We start from the raw sequence: 18,827 nt of genomic DNA, 5'->3' as shown, positions 1-18,827 counted from the left end.
AGGAGAGATGAGGGAGAGGGGATTGGGAGGGGGGGTGAGGGAGAGCGCAACATACCTGGCCTTACATCACAGTGGCAGGGAGGGGGGATGAGGGAGAGGGGAACATACCTGCCTTACATCACAGCGTCAGGGAGGGGGGATGAGGGAGAGGGGAACATACCTGGCCTTGCATCACAGCATCAGAGAGGGGGGGGGATGAGGGAGAGGGGAACATACCTGGCCTTACATCACAGTGGCAGGGAGAGGGAATCGGGGGGAGGTGGGGATGAGGGAGAGGGGAACATACCTGGCATAACATCACAATGGCCGGGAGAGGGGAACATACCTGGCCTTACATCACAGCGGCGGGGAGGAGGGATCGTGATGGGGGGGGGAGGGACATACCTGGCCTTACATCATGATCACAGCTGCAGGGAGGGGGAGGAGGGATGAGGGAGAGGGGAACATACCTGGCCTTACATTACAGCTGCAGGGAGGGGGAGGAGGGATGAGGGGAACATAGCTGGCCTTACATTACAGCTGGAGGGAGGGGGATGAGGGATGAGGGCGAGGGGAACATACCTGGCCTAGAATCACAGTGGTAGGGAGGAGAGAGGAGGGAGAGGGGAACATACCTGGCCTAGAATCACAGTGGTAGGGAGGAGGGATGAGGGAGAGGGGAACATACCTGGCCTTACATTACAGCTGCAGGGAGGGGGAGGAGGGATGAGGGGAACATAGCTGGCCTTACATTACAGCTGGAGGGAGGGGGAGGAGGGATGAGGGCGAGGGGAACATACCTGGCCTAGAATCACAGTGGTAGGGAGGAGAGAGGAGGGAGAGGGGAACATACCTGGTCTTACATTACAGTGGCCGGGAGAGGGGATCGGGAGGGGGGGGGGGGGATGAGGGAGAGGGGAACATACCTGGCCTTACATTACAGCATCAGGGAGGGGGAGGAGGGATGAGGGAGAGGGGATTGGGAGGGGGGAGGAGAGATGAGGGAGAGGGGATTGGGAGGGGGGGGTGAGGGAGAGCGCAACATACCTGGCCTTACATCACAGTGGCAGGGAGAGGGGGATGAGGGAGAGGGGAACATACCTGGCCTTACATCACAGTGGCAGGGACAGGGGAACATACCTGGCCTTACATCAGTGGCAGGGAGAGGGGGATGAGGGAGAGGGGAACATACCTGGCCTTACATCACAGTGGCAGGGAGGGGGGAGGAGGGAGAGGGGATCGGGAGGGGGGGGGGGATGAGGGAGAGGGGACTGGGATGGGGGGTGAGGGAGAGGGGAACATACCTGGCCTTACATTACAGCGTCAGGGATGGGGGAGGAGGGATGAGGGAGAGGGGATCGGGAGGGGGGGGATGAGGGAGAGGGGATTGGGAGGGGAACATACCTGGCCTTACATTACAGCGTCAGGGAGGGGGGAGGAGGAGGGATGAGGGAGAGGGGGGGGATGAGGGAGAGGGGAACATACCTGGCCTTACATCACAGTGGCAGGGAGAGGGGGATGAGGGAGAGGGGAACATACCTGGCCTTACATCACAGTGGCAGGGAGAAGGGGGGTGAGGGTGAGGGAGAGGGGAACATACCTGGCCTTACATCATGATCACAGCTGCAGGAAGGGGGAGGAGGGAAACATACCTGGCCTTACATTACAGCTGCAGGGAGGGGGAGGAGGGATGAGGGAGAGGGGAACACACCTGGCCTTACATTACAGCGTCAGGTGGGGGGGGGGGGTGAGGGGAACATACCTGACCTTACATCACAGCGGCAGGGAGAAGGGATGAGGGATCGTGAGGGGACGACGACATACCTCGCCTTACATCACAGTGGCAGGGAGGAGGAATTCAGGAGTGGGGGATGAGGGAGAGGGGAACATACCTGGCCTTACATCATGATCACAGCTGCTGGGAGGGGGATGAGGGAGAGGGGAACATGCCTGGCCTTACATTACAGCTGCAGGGAGGGGGAGGAGGGATGAGGGCGAGGGGAACATACCTGGCCTTACATCACAGCAGCAGGAAGGGGGAGGAGGGATGAGGGAGAGGGGAACATACCTGGCCTAGAATCACAGTGGCAGGGAGGAGGGATTCGGGAGAGGGGAACATACCTGGCCTTACATTACAGTGGCAGGGAAGGGGGGGAGGGATGAGGGAGAGGGGATAGGGAAACATACCTGGCCTTACATCACAGCGTCAGGGAGGGGGGGGATGAGGGAGAGTGGATCGAGAGAGGGATGAGGGAGAGAGGAACATACCTGGCCTTACATCACAGCGGTGGGGAGGAGGGATGAGGGATAGTGAGGGGGGGGGGGGGGGGGAGACATACATCACAGAGCCAGGGAGGAGGAATTCGGGAGTGGGGGATGAGGGAGAGGGGAACATACCTGGCTTACATCATGATCACAGCTGCAGAGAGGGGGAGGAGGGATGAGGGAGAGGGGAACATACCTGGCCTTACATCACAGCTTGCAGGAAGGGGGAGGAGGGATGAGGGGAACATACCTGGAATTACATCACAGCTGCAGGAAGGGGGAGGAAGGATGAGGGAGAGGGGAACATACCTGGCCTTACATCACAGCTGCAGGAAGGGGGAGGAGGGATGAGGGAGAGGGGAACATACCTGGCCTTTCATCACAGTGGCAGGGAGGAAGGATTCGGGAGAGGGGAACATACCTGGCCTTACATCACAGCGGCAGGGAAGGGGGGAAGGAGGGATGAGGGAGAGGGGATTGGGAAACATACCTGGCCTTACATCACAGTGGCAGGGAGAGGGCGATGAGGCTTGAGGGGAACATACCTGGCCTTACATCACAGCAAATTATATTGCTTTATTTAAAGCATTTAAAGAGACACTCAAGTCAAAATAAACTTTTACGATTCAGAAAGAGCATGAAGTTTTAAGACTTTCCAATTTACTTCCATTATGACCTTTTGCATAGTCTTTCTAGGTAATGAGCACCTACTGAGCATGTGCACAAGCTCACAGGGTATACGTATGCTAATCTGTGATTGACTGATGTCTGTCACATGATAGAAGGGGGCAGAAAATGGAAGAAAAAAATAAAACTACTGCTTATTTAAAATTCAGAGTATGTTTTATTACATTGTCTTTATTATACCCTTTTGCTTTTAATGGTCCTTTAAGACCAAATAAATCATTTTGATGGTGACTACTTGCTGGATAATAAGCACTTACCCTTCTAAGCTCAACACCACTTCTGACATATTAACCACTCCCTTCCAGAATACATTTTTTTACAAATAACCATAATTCCATGTTCTGAGACAAGCAAAGCATTCTACAAGTAACTGTGGTTTCCTAAATGTTTGGTGCTTTCTAGGACCACAGAAGTCACACTGCTTTCTCTATACTATGTTTAGGAGTTACAACTCAATGCTTTAAATAGTATCAGCATCACACACATTTTACATTTTTCTTCCATTGTCCAAAATAAAAGAATATATACAATGTTGCTGCCTATAAACATGTAGAAAGTTTTCTTAATACCACTCTCACAGAGTAAAATGGAGAAGCTATAACAAAAGAAAAAGGTAAACAAATTTAGATCACTTAAAAGCTTAAATACTTCCTTTTTATTTATTTTAATATACAGCAATCAAAACTGTAATATATTTACCTAGTCTTAAAGGGACAGTCTACACCAGAATTGTTATTGTTTTAAAAGATAGATAATCCCTTTTTTACCCATTCCGCAGTTTTGCATAATCAACAGATATATTTATATATTTTTTACCTCTGTGATTACCTTGTATATAAGCCTCTGAAAACTGCCCCTTTATTTCAGTTCTTTTGACAGACTTGCAGTTTAGCCAATCAGTGATGGCTCCCAGGTAACTTCACGTGCATGAGCACAGTGTTATCTATATGAAAAACGTGAACTAACACCCTCTAGTGGTGAAAAACCTGTTAAAATGCATTCTTAAGAGGCGGCCTTCAAGGTCTAAAAAATTAGCATATGAACCTCCTAGGTTTAGCTTTCAACTAAGAATACCAAGAGAACAAAGAAAAATTGGTGATAAAAGTAAATTGGAAAATTGTTTAAAATTACATGCCCTATCTGAATCATGAAAGTTTTTTTTGGACTAAACCGTCCCTTTAAAACAAGTGCCTGCCTATAAACATACTGGGAGAAAAGGAAAGTGTCCCCTTAAATGGCAAAATAATCAGATTTGGACATTAACCCTTTGAGTGCTAAGCTGTTTAAAGGTTTTTTTAATTAAAAAAAAAAAAAAAAAAAAAATATATATATATATATATATATATATATTTTTTTTTTTTTTTTTTACTTTTTTCTTTCAGAAACGGTTAGACAATTACCTTTCCAACTGTGGGTCTTGGGGGTCTGTAGCTGCTTAGATACGTGAGATACAGGCTTCTAAGCAGCATGCCCCCTTTTCCTATACTTAACATTGTTATTTTTAAATAACGTGACGCCCCGGCGATGCCTGTCACTATACAGGCCCGATCGCCAGGGTAGGAGCCCCCAGATCTCCCTCAAGGTGGGAGAGTGCTAGCGACGGCTCTGAGCAGTCGTTAGCACCTGAGTGGGGGAAACTGCGACGGCTCAGAGCCGTCGATAGCACTGAAATGGTTAAAGGGACACTGTACTTTATTTTTTTTTATTGTTTAAAAAGATAATGTCTTTACTACCCATCCTCTAGCTTTGCACAACCAACATTGTTATATTAATATACGTTATAACGTCTAAATCTCTGCCTGTTTTAAGCCCCAAGCAGGCCGCCACTTGTTTCAGTTAATTTTATTTGCTGTTCATTGCCAGACAGTGCTAGTTCACGTGTGCCATAGATACCATTGTGCTCACTCCTGTGGAGTTATAAAGAAACCAACACACAGAGATAAGGGGGGCAGTCTGCAGAGGTTTAGATACAAGGTAATCACAGAGGTAAAAACTGTATTAATATAACAGTGTTGGTTATGCAAAACTGGGGAATGGACAATAAAGGGATTATCTATCTTTTAAAGCAATATCTATTTTTTAAGTAGAATGTCCCTTTAAGATCTTCTTCAATAAAAAAACAGGTAAACATAAAAAAGGGATAAGGAATGCAAACTTTTTCTTTTATGATTAAGACAGCACATACATTTAAAAAAAAACATTTGCCCTTTACTTCTATCTAATGAGCTGGGAGATAGTTGCAGATGCATTTAGTAAGCTGCCAGTAGCGCATTTCTGTGCCTTCAATAAAAGGATACCAAGAGAATGAAGCACAATTGATAATAGAAGTAAATTGGAAAGCACTTAAAAAGTGTATGTTCTATCTGAATCATGAAAGAAAAATTTTGGTTTTCATATACACTTTTAAGCTTTAAATACGCGTTTGCCTTTCCTTACCTTGGGCGATGAAATTTCTTTCAAACTTCTGCAAGAACTCCAGGTACAGAAGGTCATCAGAGGTCAGAGCTTCTTCTCCCACCACTGCCTTCATAGCCTGTACATCTTTTCCAATAGCGTAACAGGCATACTGTAAAGAACGAAAAAAAAGCTACTTTAAGAACGGAAAAACATAATTTATGTAAGAACTTACCTGATTAATTCATTTCTTTCATATTAGCAAGAGTCCATGAGCTAGTGACGTATGGGATATACATTCCTACCAGGAGGGGCAAAGTTTCCCAAACCTCAAAATGCCTATAAATACACCCCTCACCACACCCACAATTCAGTTTAACGAATAGCCAAGAAGTGGGGTGATAAAAAAGTGCGAAAGCATATAAAATAAGGAATTGGAATAATTGTGCTTTATACAAAAATCATAACCACCACAAAAAAAGGGTGGGCCTCATGGACTCTTGCTAATATGAAAGAAATTAATTTATCAGGTAAGTTCTTACATAAATGATGTTTTCTTTCATGTAATTAGCAAGAGTCCATGAGCTAGTGACGTATGGGATAATGATTACCCAAGATGTGGATCTTTCCACGCAAGAGTCACTAGAGAGGGAGGGATAAAATAAAGACAGCCAATTCCTGCTGAAAATAATCCACACCCAAAATAAAGTTTAATGAAAAACATAAGCAGAAGATTCAAACTGAAACCGCTGCCTGAAGTACTTTTCTACCAAAAACTGCTTCAGAAGAAGAAAATACATCAAAATGGTAGAATTTAGTAAAAGTATGCAAAGAGGACCAAGTTGCTGCTTTGCAAATCTGATCAATCGAAGCTTCATTCCTAAACGCCCAGGAAGTAGAAACTGACCTAGTAGAATGAGCTGTAATCCTTTGAGGCGGAGTTTTACCCGACTCAACATAGGCAAGATGAATTAAAGATTTCAACCAAGATGCCAAAGAAATGGCAGAAGCTTTCTGGCCTTTTCTAGAACCGGAAAAGATAACAAATAAACTAGAAGTCTTTCGGAAAGACTTAGTAGCTTCAACATAATATTTCAAAGCTCTAACAACATCCAAAGAATGTAACGATTTCTCCTTAGAATTCTTAGGATTAGGACATAATGAAGGAACCACAATTTCTCTACTAATGTTGTTGGAATTCACAACTTTAGGTAAAAATTCAAAAGAAGTTCGCAACACTGCCTTATCCTGATGAAAAATCAGAAAAGGAGACTCACAAGAAAGAGCAGATAATTCAGAAACTCTTCTGGCAGAAGAGATTGCCAAAAGGAACAAAACTTTCCAAGAAAGTAATTTAATGTTCAATGAATGCATAGGTTCAAACGGAGGAGCTTGAAGAGCCCTCAGAACCAAATTCAAACTCCAAGGAGGAGAAATTGACTTAATGACAGGTTTTATACGAACCAAAGCTTGTACAAAACAATGAATATCAGGAAGATTAGCAATCTTTCTGTGAAAAAGAACAGAAAGAGCAGAGATTTGTCCTTTCAAAGAACTTGCGGATAAACCTTTATCTAAACCATCCTGAAGAAACTGTAAAATTCTCGGAATTCTAAAAGAATGCCAAGAAAAATGATGAGAAAGACACCAAGAAATATAAGTCTTCCAGGCTCTATAATATATCTCTCTGGATACAGATTTACGAGCCTGTAACATAGTATTAATCACAGAGTCAGAGAAACCTCTTTGACCAAGAATCAAGCGTTCAATCTCCATACCTTTAAATTTAAGGATTTGAGATCCTGATGGAAAAAAGGACCTTGCGACAGAAGGTCTGGTCGTAGCGGAAGAGTCCACGGATGGCAAGAGGCCATCTGGACAAGATCCGCATACCAAAACCTGTGAGGCCATGCTGGAGCTACCAGCAGAACAAACGAGCATTCCTTCAGAATCTTGGAGATTACTCTTGGAAGAAGAACTAGAGGCGGAAAGATATAAGCAGGATGATACTTCCAAGGAAGTGATAATGCATCCACTGCTTCCGCCTGAGGATCCCGGGATCTGGACAGATACCTGGGAAGTTTCTTGTTTAGATGAGACGCCATCAGATCTATTTCTGGAAGCTCCCACATTTGAACAATCTGAAGAAATACCTCTGGGTGAAGAGACCATTCGCCCGGATGCAACGTTTGGCGACTGAGATAATCCGCTTCCCAATTGTCTATACCTGGGATATGAACCGCAGAGATTAGACAGGAGCTGGATTCCGCCCAAACCAGAATTCGAGATACTTCTTTCATAGCCAGAGGACTGTGAGTCCCTCCTTGATGATTGATGTATGCCACAGTTGTGACATTGTCTGTCTGAAAACAAATGAACGATTCTCTCTTCAGAAGAGGCCAAGACTGAAGAGCTCTGAAAATTGCACGGAGTTCCAAAATATTGATCGGTAATCTCACCTCCTGAGATTCCCAAACTCCTTGTGCCGTCAGAGATCCCCACACAGCTCCCCAACCTGTGAAATTACAGTCCAGGTCGGAAGCACAAAAGAAGCCCCCTGAATTAAACGATGGTGATCTGTCCACCACGTTAGAGAGTGTCGAACAATCGGTTTTAAAGATATTAATTGAGATATCTTTGTGTAATCCTTACACCATTGATTCAGCATACAGAGCTGAAGAGGTCGCATGTGAAAACGAGCAAAGGGGATCGCGTCCGATGCAGCAGTCATAAGACCTAGAATTTCCATGCATAAGGCTACCAAAGGGAATGATTGTGACTGAAGGTTTCGACCAGCTGAAATCAATTTTAGACGTCTCTTGTCTGTTAAAGACAGAGTCATGGACACTGAATCTATCTGGAAACCCAGAAAGGTTACCCTTGTCTGAGGAATCAATGAACTTTTTGGTGAATTGATCCTCCAACCATGATCTTGAAGAAACAACACAAGTCGATTCGTATGAGATTCTGCTAAATGTAAAGACTGAGCAAGTACCAAGATATCGTCCAAATAAGGAAATACCACAATACCCTGTTCTCTGATTACAGACAGAAGGGCACCGAGAACCTTTGTAAAAATTCTTGGAGCTGTAGCTAGGCCAAACGGCAGAGCCACAAACTGGTAATGCTTGTCCAGAAAAGAGAATCTCAGGAACTGATAATGATCTGGATGAATCGGAATATGCAGATAAGCATCCTGTAAATCTATTGTGGACATATAATGCCCTTGCTGAACAAAAGGCAAGATAGTCCTTACAGTTACCATTTTGAACGTTGGTATCCTTACATAACGATTCAATATTTTTAGATCCAGAACTGGTCTGAAGGAATTCTCCTTCTTTGGTACAATGAAGAGATTTGAATAAAACCCCATCCCCTGTTCCAGAACTGGAACTGGCATAATTACTCCAGCCAACTCTAGATCTGAAACACAATTCAGAAATGCTTGAGCTTTCACTGGATTTACTGGGACACGGGAAAGAAAAAATCTCTTTGCAGGAGGTCTCATCTTGAAACCAATTCTGTACCCTTCTGAAACAATGTTCTGAATCCAAAGATTGTGAACAGAATTGATCCAAATTTCTTTGAAAAAACATAACCTGCCCCCTACCAGCTGAGCTGGAATGAGGGCCGCATCTTCATGTGGACTTAGAAGCAGGCTTTGCCTTTCTAGAAGGCTTGGATTTATTCCAGACTGGAGATGGTTTCCAAACTGAAACTGCTCCTGAGGATGAAGGATCAGGCTTTTGTTCCTTGTTGAAACGAAAGGAACGAAAACGATTAGCCCTGTTTTTACCCTTAGATTTTTTATCCTGTGGTAAAAAAGTTCCTTTCCCACCAGTAACAGTTGAGATAATAGAATCCAACTGAGAACCAAATAATTTGTTACCCTGGAAAGAAATGGAAAGTAGAGTTGATTTAGAAGCCATATCAGCATTCCAAGTTTTAAGCCATAAAGCTCTTCTAGCTAAAATAGCTAGAGACATAAACCTGACATCAACTCTGATAATATCAAAAATGGCATCACAGATAAAATTATTAGCATGCTGAAGAAGAATAATAATATTATGAGAATCATGATCTGTTACTTGTTGCGCTAAAGTCTCCAACCAAAAAGTTGAAGCTTCAGCAACATCAGCCAATGATATAGCAGGTCTAAGAAGAAGATTACCTGAACACAGATAAGCTTTTCTTAGAAAGGATTCAATTTTCCTATCTAAAGGATCCTTAAACAAAGTACCATCTGACGTAGGAATAGAAGTACGTTTAGCAAGGGTAGAAATAGCACCATCAACTTTAGGGATTTTGTCCCAAAATTCTAATCTGTCAGACGGCACAGGATATAATTGCTTAAAACGTTTAGAAGGAGTAAATGAATTACCCAATTTATCCCATTCTCTGGAAATTACTTCAGAAATAGCATTAGGAACAGGAAAAACTTCTGGAATAACCACAGGAGATTTAAATACCTTATCTAAACGTTTAGAATTAGTATCAAGAGGACCAGACTCCTCTATTTCTAAAGCAATTAGTACTTCTTTAAGTAAGGAACAAAAATTCCATTTTAAATAAATAAATATGAAGATTTATCAGTATCAATCTCTGAGACAGAATCCTCTGAACCAGAAGAGTCATCAGAATCAGAATGATGATGTTCATTTAAAAATTCATCTGTAGAGAGAAGTTTTAAAAGATTTTTTATGTTTACTAGAAGGAGAAATAACAGACATAGCCTTCTTGATGGATTCAGAAACAAAATCTCTTATGTTATCAGGAACATTCTGCACCTTAGATGTTGAAGGAACTGCAACAGGCAATGGTACATTACTAAAGGAAATATTATCTGCTTTAACAAGTTTGTCATGACAATTAATACAAAAACAACAGCCGGAGGAATAGCTACCAAAAGTTTACAGCAGATACACTTAGCTTTGGTAGTTCCAGCACTAGACAGCGATTTTCCTGAAGTATCTTCTGACTCAGATGCAACGCGAGACATCTTGCAATATGTAAGAGAAAAAAACAACAACATATAAAGCAAAATTGATCAAATTCCTTAAATGACAGTTTCAGGAATGGGAAAAAAATGCCAATAAACAAGCTTCTAGTAACCAGAAGCAAAGAAAAAATGAGACTGAAATAATGTGGAGACAAAAGCGACGCCCATATTTTTTAGCGCCAAATAAGACGCCCACATTATTTGGCGCCTAAATGCTTTTTGGCGCCAAAAAGGACGCCACATCCGGAACGCCGACATTTTTGGCGCAAAAGGACGTCAAAAATGACGCAACAGAAAAGATTTTTTGCGCCAAAAAGAATGACGCAATAAAATGAAGCATTTTCAGCCCCCGCGAGCCTAACAGCCCACAGGGAAAAAAGTCAAAAAGAGTCAAATTTTAAGGTAAGAAAAAAGATCGATTCAAATGCATTATCCCAAATATGAAACTGACTGTCTGAAAATAAGGAATGTTGAACATCCTGAGTCAAGGCAAATAAATGTTTGAATACATATATTTAGAACTTTATAAATAAAGTGCCCAACCATAGCTTAGAGTGTCACAGAAAATAAGATTTACTTACCCCAGGACACTCATCTACATGTTTGTAGAAAGCCAAACCAGTACTGAAACGAAAATCAGCAGAGGTAATGGTATATAAATAAGAGTATATCGTCGATCTGAAAAGGGAGGTAAGAGATGAATCTCTACGACCGATAACAGAGAACCTATGAAATAGACCCCGTAGAAGGAGATCACTGCATTCAAATAGGCAATACTCTCCTCACATCCCTCTGACATTCACTGCACGCTGAGAGGAAAACCGGGCTCCAACTTGCTGCGGAGCGCATATCAACGTAGAATCTAGCACAAACTTACTTCACCACCTCCATAGGAGGCAAAGTTTGTAAAAACTGAATTGTGGGTGTGGTGAGGGGTGTATTTATAGGCATTTTGAGGTTTGGGAAACTTTGCCCCTCCTGGTAGGAATGTATATCCCATACGTCACTAGCTCATGGACTCTTGCTAATTACATGAAAGAAATAGAATGAGTGGGATCAACATATTGTAAGCTACCTTCATTTTTTTTTTTTTTTTTAAATATACAACATTTACATATAGCATACATATGAAAGCAAAAGATACAGAGAAAGGGATAAAAATGTTAATTTTAGAAAAAGATACTGAATTGTTTATTGCGCACTTTATGAACTAATATTATTATATTAAAAAAGCCTGCATTAATTCAAACACTTTAGGTAAGTATCAGCAATTAACCTTAGCATTTAACTATATCGTTTGCAAATATTTTTTCAAACACCTATTTCTGTTTTTATCATGTTTATTCAGATGTTTGCGTTGTATTAATGACTTCAAAATTTTGGCTAATCAAATAGATTGGAAAGGCTTCAAAAAGTAATAATAAAAAAATAATAAATTCAATGAAGCTGTATACAAATGTTCTCCCCATCAAACTCTGAACTGGAAGAGAGCCAATGAGAGATCTGACAACATCATGCCTCCCCCACAATGAAGAATATTCCAAGAAAAACCCACCTTAGGAAAAAAAAAAAGGAAAGTTAAAAACCTTGTGTGACAAAACCAATCTCGCCACTGTACATTGGAGGGCCTGTTATGGAACATTCTTTGGGCTGGAGGTACATGGGCTTAAGGATACCCAGAGACTGCATGGAAATATGGAATTTTATATGCTGGACACCCCATGTACTTTCATACCTCTGTCTTATGTCTATGTCACCCTGTATCCATAAATACAGGATGGGTACAGGGTGTGAGTGCCCCTTGTGGGAGCAATTGTGACTCTATAAGCAAAGTGGGCATAAAAGACTTTATAGCTAATAAGAACTGTTCCTATATTCTGTAATAAGATGTATTCTATGTATGTTTAAGATCTGATTGTGTCTCAGGAGTCTGTCTGGGTAAACTGATTGTGTCCTTGTGTGATTATGTTAACTAGACTGCCCAACATCAGATTGTCTGAGTAAACGTTCTTCCCTAGTTAAGTAACTTAATATGTTAATCTGTTTTACCTGTGAATAGACAATTGTTTGATGCATTGTTCATATGTTTGCTTTACTGTTAAACCAATGCCCTTTGTAACCTGAAGCGAGGGTGTATAAATCTGTGTGCTGCCTTCAAATAAAGCAGATATTCTGTTTAAACCTGAAAACTGGCTGGTTTGTGAATTGCTGATTCCCTATGCAGGACGTTGTTCCCTGGTATTAACCCTTGGTACACTGTTGGTACCGTAACACCTTGGAATAGTTATGGTCTTCCTAAGAAGGTTCCTGCTTCACACCATGTGCCACAAAGGACCCAAACCTTCCATCTATTAATAGGTGTGCAGGTCTTCAAAAAAGTAGAAAAAAAAACTTAATTTGAAAAAGCATGAATGTTAAGATGACAAAATGAAACTAAAAGTTCTAATGACTTGGTATATTCATTTCATAAATTACCCTGTGATGGATTTCTACCCATCAGAGAATACCCATACCTGAGACATTGGAAGAAATATGCTCGTTGAACTTCTGCCAATAATAATTCCTATTAAATTGTGGTATTAGAACACATTTGGAATGGTTTATTTACCATCCATAGTTGTGGTAGCATTCCTGCTGCTGAGGTTGTAATAAGGATGTTGTCTAAATAAGAAGCCAGATATAAATTATCAGAGTTTGTCAGTATCTGCTACATATAGAAATATCAAGTCTAACACTGACCAACACAACCTCTGTAATGGGAATGTTGTGGGAAAAAATAAAAGAGAACAGAGCAATCTGAAACAAATACTAAAATACTTTATATATTTAAGTAGAGGAGGCATAGAAATCATAGCTGAAAACTGAGACACAGCAAGCCGAATGGCTAGAAAGGGAACCTTTGCAGGCCAAGAGATGAAGGTGAAGCACCCTCATGACCAAGGCATTGCAGGTCTACTTACAGGTTTGATAGGTATAGAAGCTGGATAAAGGATAGGATACGGATAGTCTAAATAGGAATTTTGTCAATCTTCCTGTTGCACAGCACAGACAACGCAGCAACCATACCCTTTCGAGAGCGAGCTCATAAGCCCTTCTCTAATACCATCCTGGAGAACCTCCAGATGCTGGCACATAAGGCTAGATAAATCACATACTTTGGAGAGTAGCACAAAAAAGGGGGAAGAATGAAAATCAGCTTGAATGATGAAGACACCACTAAGGCATCCACAAGGACCTGGCACAATAACAGGGAAACGTGATTGTCAAAAATCTTCTCAAACCCTTCTCTAGCTTTCTCCAGTGCCTCAAAATATAGATGAATAACTCCTGATGCAAGGACCATTCCCTAAGGTGAAGGGTCGGCAACTTAGCAAGTCTCCGTCATCTGTTCCGTTGACAAATAAGAGTTGCAGAGATCTGAGATGAAATCTGGAAAAGGGAACCACATCTGAGGAAGCAACCATCAACCACACAACTTCCAAGCCAAAGAAATGCAATATGCTGCAACTTAACGGAGGCTGCCTTAAGCTCTAGTCTGCTCTCTTCTATCAGAGATAAAATTGCGGACACTCCTGAATGGACGTCTGCTCTCTTCTATCAGAGATAAAACTGTGGACACTCCTGAATGGAGATTCAAGTGGTTGGAGCTATAGAGCTCTTTCCTACATATATGCACCAAAAATGTCTGAAGCAAAGTAAGCAAGGTTTCTGTGACCGCCTATTGAAAAGAGGGAGCCTTGAGTAGAATATCGTCCAGATAAGGTGTCACTTAAAGATGCTGAGCATGCAATATCATTAGCAAGGCCACCCCCAACACCTTGGTGAATACTCTTGGGGGTTGTAAGCATGACCGACTGGCAAAACCACACACTGGCAATACCTGTCTGAAAAGGCAAACCTCAGGAATTTTACATGATCCCTAGGGATGTTAAGGTATGCATCTTTCAGATCTACAGTTGCCATGAACTGACTTTCCTGCACTAGAGGGATAGTAGTGGATTGGGTCTCTATCAGAAAGTTCTTAGGAACTTTACATTGGAAATAAGAAATGTTCCCTCCTTGGAATCCACAAACAAGTTTAAGTAGAAAGCCGGACCCTGGTCATCCATGGGAATTGGATAAATCACTCCCTGTCCTTCTAGATCTACCAGATGAGAATAAAGTATGAGCCTTAATCAGAACCTGGAGGTATTGGATAGATAAAATAATTTTCAGGGAGGTCTAAGGAAAGAAGCCGATTATGTATCCTTGCAATACTATATTTAGCACTCGGGAATCTGAAATGGAGTGTGCCCAAACCTCACAAAAGAGTTTCAGCTTGCCTCCTACAGGAAGAGAATTCTGGCAGGGAGGCATAATTCTGCATGCTAATTAGGAAGTAGAAGTGGGCTTTTTGGTATGTCTAGTCGTAGACCAAGAGGAGCTGGGTCCCCAAGAGGACTTGGAGGAACCTGTACCTTGAGTAGAGAAGAGACAGAGGCTTTCTGACATTGAGTGCTGATAGAAACAATCGTCTTGGAGTTCAGCCCTTGGATTTCTTATCCTGTGGCAAGAAAGCCCCTTACTGCCAGTAAATGTGGATATAATAGCATCCATGAAATGCCCAAAATAGGATTTTATCTTGAAAGGGTAAAATACCAAAATCTGCTTTTAGAGACAATGTCCACAAACGAAGACATCCATGGCATGTCAAGCTAAAACAGCCCTAGCAGCACTTTTCGCATTTATGCAAAGCACTTCCATCTCTACATCACAGATAAAGATGTTAGTTACTTTAATCAGCGTCACTCTATTCTGGATCTCTTACAAGGAGTCTAACCCAAAAGCTGGAATGAATACCTATGGAAGACTTCAAGCTATCATTTGGGTCTGTCCTCAGGCCTACCCAAGAGGCCAGATTTTTAGAATAATTGAACTGGAGAACAGGGGAAATAAACATGGTTATTAACCTGATCTCACCCAAGGTAATCCAGAAAAATATGGCCTGTAATGGAGGCCTGAGAACAGGTTTGAAAACCCCTGCTCTAACGGAATAGTAGTCTGCCTAGCTAATGTAGGATAGTGCCATCCACTTTAGAGACTGTCCCCCAAAGCTCCAATTTAAAGATTGGCAAAGGAAAACAGAATTTATGCTTACCTGATAAATTACTTTCTCCAACGGTGTGTCCGGTCCACGGCGTCATCCATTACTTGTGGGAAATATTCTCCCCCACAGGGAAAGGCAAGGAGAGCACACAGCAAGAGCTGTCCATATAGCTCCCCCTCTGGCTCCGCCCCCCAGTCATTCGACCGACGGTTAGGAGAAAAAGGAGAAACCATAGGGTGCCGTGGTGACTGTAGTGTATAAAGAAAATTTTTTCAACCTGATTAAAAAACCAGGGCGGGCCGTGGACCGGACACACCGTTGGAGAAAGTAATTTATCAGTTAAGAATAAATTCTGTTTTCTCCAACATTGGTGTGTCCGGTCCACGGCGTCATCCATTACTTGTGGGAACCAATACCAAAGCTTTAGGACACGGATGAAGGGAGGGAGCAAATCAGGTTACCTAAACGGAAGGCACCACGGCTTGCAAAACCTTTCTCCCAAAAATAGCCTCCGAAGAAGTAAAAGTATCAAATTTGTAGAATTTGGCAAAAGTGTGCAGAGAAGACCAAGTCGCTGCCTTACATATCTGGTCAACAGAAGCCTCGTTCTTGTAGGCCCATGTGGAAGCCACAGCCCTAGTAGAGTGAGCTGTGATACGGTCAGGAGGCTGCCGTCCGGCAGTCTCATAAGCCAAGCGGATAATGCTTTTCAGCCAGAAAGAGAGAGAGGTAGCAGTAGCTTTTTTGACCTCTCCTCTTACCAGAGTAAACGACAAACAAAGATGAGGTTTGTCTAAAATCTTTTGTTGCTTCTAAATAGAACTTTAAAGCACGAACAACATCTAAATTGTGTAATAAACGTTCCTTCTTTGAAACTGGATTCGGACACAAAGAAGGAACAACTATTTCCTGGTTGATGTTCTTGTTGGAAACAACTTTTGGAAGAAAACCAGGCTTAGTACGCAAAACAACCTTATCTGAATGAAAAACCAGATATGGTGGATTACACTGCAAAGCAGATAATTCAGAAACTCTTCTAGCAGAAGAAATAGCAACCAAAAACAGAACTTTCCAAGATAATAACTTAATATCTATGGAATGTAAAGGTTCAAACGGAACCCCTTGAAGAACTGAAAGAACTAAATTTAGACTCCAAGGAGGAGTCATGGGTCTGTAAACAGGCTTGATTCTAACCAAAGCCTGAACAAAAGCTTGTACATCTGGCAAAGCTGCCAGTCGTTTGTGCAACAAGACGGATAATGCAGAAATCTGTCCTTTTAGAGAACTAGCTGACAACCCTTTATCCAAACCTTCTTGGAGAAAGGAGAGAATCTTTGGAATTTTAATCTTACTCCAGGAGAATCCTTTGGATTCACACCAACAGATATATCTTTTCCATATTTTATGGTAAATCTTTCTAGTCACAGGTTTTCTGGCTTGGACCAGAGTATCTATCACAGAATTTGAAAACCCACGCTTGGATAAAATCAAGCGTTCAATTTCCAAGCAGTCAGCTGCAGAGAAACTAGATTTGGATGTTCGAATGGACCTTGTACCACAAACTCCTCGCCATCCCCGTGGTAGATGCTACTTGTTCAGAGCGGCAAGGAGAATGACTGGGGGGCGGAGCCAGAGGGGGAGCTATATGGACAGCTCTTGCTGTGTGCTCTCCTTGCCTTTCCCTGTGGGGGAGAATATTTCCCACAAGTAATGGATGACGCCGTGGACCGGACACACCAATGTTGGAGAAACATGGCTTAGAATTAGGGAAAAAAGGTACACCTGACTTGATCTCATTAAACATCCTTAGACATCAATTTAGGCACTGACTGTGCCACAGGGAAGGTAGCAGGCTATCTAGGAACAGACAAATAATATATCCAGCATGTAAGTGTTAGCTTTAAGAAGATTGCTGGGTCCTTAACCCTTCTCTCCCTTCTATCCAGGAGCCACTCTGATGGGGCATATGGGTTTCACATTGGTACCCTATCAATGTGAAGATCAGAGCACTTCATATGTTCTACCTTTTTCTTGGAGGCAAAAACGTAACAGTAGTAGGGAATTACTGAGTAATGGGAGAGAAAGGTTCTGGTATATAGGGGTGAGTTTGCCTCTTTCTGGTGGCAATGAAAGTAATCCTATATGTAATGACATGGATTCTCTCCACTCTATGAAAGAAAAAGGAGTTAATTCTTTTACAAAGATATGACGAGTCCACGGATTTCATCCTTACTTTTGGGATATTAACCTCCTGCTAACAGGAAGTGGCAAAGAGCACCACAGCAAAGCTGTATATATAGCCCCTCCCATCCCCTCCATCCTTAGTCATTATCTTTGCCTGTGTTATACTAGGAAGACATGGTAAAGTGAGGTGTTAATTTTAGTTTCTTCAATCAATAAGTTTTTTATTTTAAATGGTACCGGTGCGTACTATTTTCCTCAGGGGGATATGGAAGAAGATTTCTGCCCTGAGGTTGATGATCTTAGCAGTTGTAACTAAGATCCACGCTGGTTCCCACAAGACTTCTGAAGGTAACCATGAGACATCTTCAGTGTGGAGACCGGTTTCATGCAACAAGCAGCATTAAGGTATGTGCAGCCTTTTTTTCTGAGGAGACTTGGTGTATCAGAACTGGCTGGCATTATTTCCCTGTATGGGAATGGGGTAAGCAGTAATCCTATTTTATAAGAGGGGTATTACTGGAGTCCCTATATTAAATTTATCATTGGTTGACTTTATTTGGGTTATGTGACATGGGAGACTATTAAAAAACGATGTATTACGTTTTTTATTCTTGGCATTTAAACTTATTTGTTTTTTGGTTTGAGGGGTTGTATTCTGTGTTGTGCATTAACTTTAGTGCAAAACGGCATTCCCATGTGGTTGTGTTTGGGCCTACTCCGGCATCGACCTTAAGGGGCGGGGCTTATTTTTGCACGCTCAGATGCGCATTTCCTTCAGGCTCAGCAGCAGCAAACAGTAACTCTGGTGGCTCCTGGACTGTATAGCTGGTCTGAAAGGTTGGAAACTTGTTTCGAAGTAACCTGGGGGCAGGTAGGAGCCACAGAGGTGCAGAGGGTATTTTTGTTTATATTTTGACTAGTTGTTGAATATAAGTACTTTAAAACTTTATTTCTGCCCTTACTTTTGGGTGCAGTAATTTTTGGATTAACCAACCATCTTAGTTAAATTTGGAGATCATTTAACGTTAATTGAGCTTTTTGGAAAAACTGTTCACTTTTTCTTTTCTTAAAAGCACAGTACACGTTTTTTCAAATGTTTATTTTTTGCAATAAATGTTTAAACGACTTTTGTGGTATTACTAGTCTGTTCAACATGTCTGACATTGAGGATTCTCATTGTTCTATGTGTTAAGAAACTTTTGTGCAACCCCCTCTAACATTGTGTAACTCTTG

General features: G+C 42.1%; 1 protein-coding gene across 1 annotated transcript in view; it reads right to left on the bottom strand.

Annotated features, from left to right (window-relative positions):
• Positions 1-18,827, bottom strand: part of LOC128663628 (V-type proton ATPase subunit B, brain isoform) — a 176,402-nt gene that overhangs the window by 8,061 nt on the left and 149,514 nt on the right. The window contains exon 13 of the mRNA XM_053718045.1: positions 5,368-5,497. Within this exon, the coding sequence (XP_053574020.1) occupies positions 5,368-5,497 (130 nt within the window). The remainder of the gene's footprint in view (positions 1-5,367; positions 5,498-18,827) is intronic.

This window comes from Bombina bombina, chromosome 6 (genome assembly GCF_027579735.1).
Source record: "Bombina bombina isolate aBomBom1 chromosome 6, aBomBom1.pri, whole genome shotgun sequence".
Classification (NCBI taxonomy): domain Eukaryota; kingdom Metazoa; phylum Chordata; class Amphibia; order Anura; family Bombinatoridae; genus Bombina; species Bombina bombina.
Note: the sequence above shows the minus strand (reverse complement) of the source record. Positions and strands in the feature narration are given on the sequence as shown.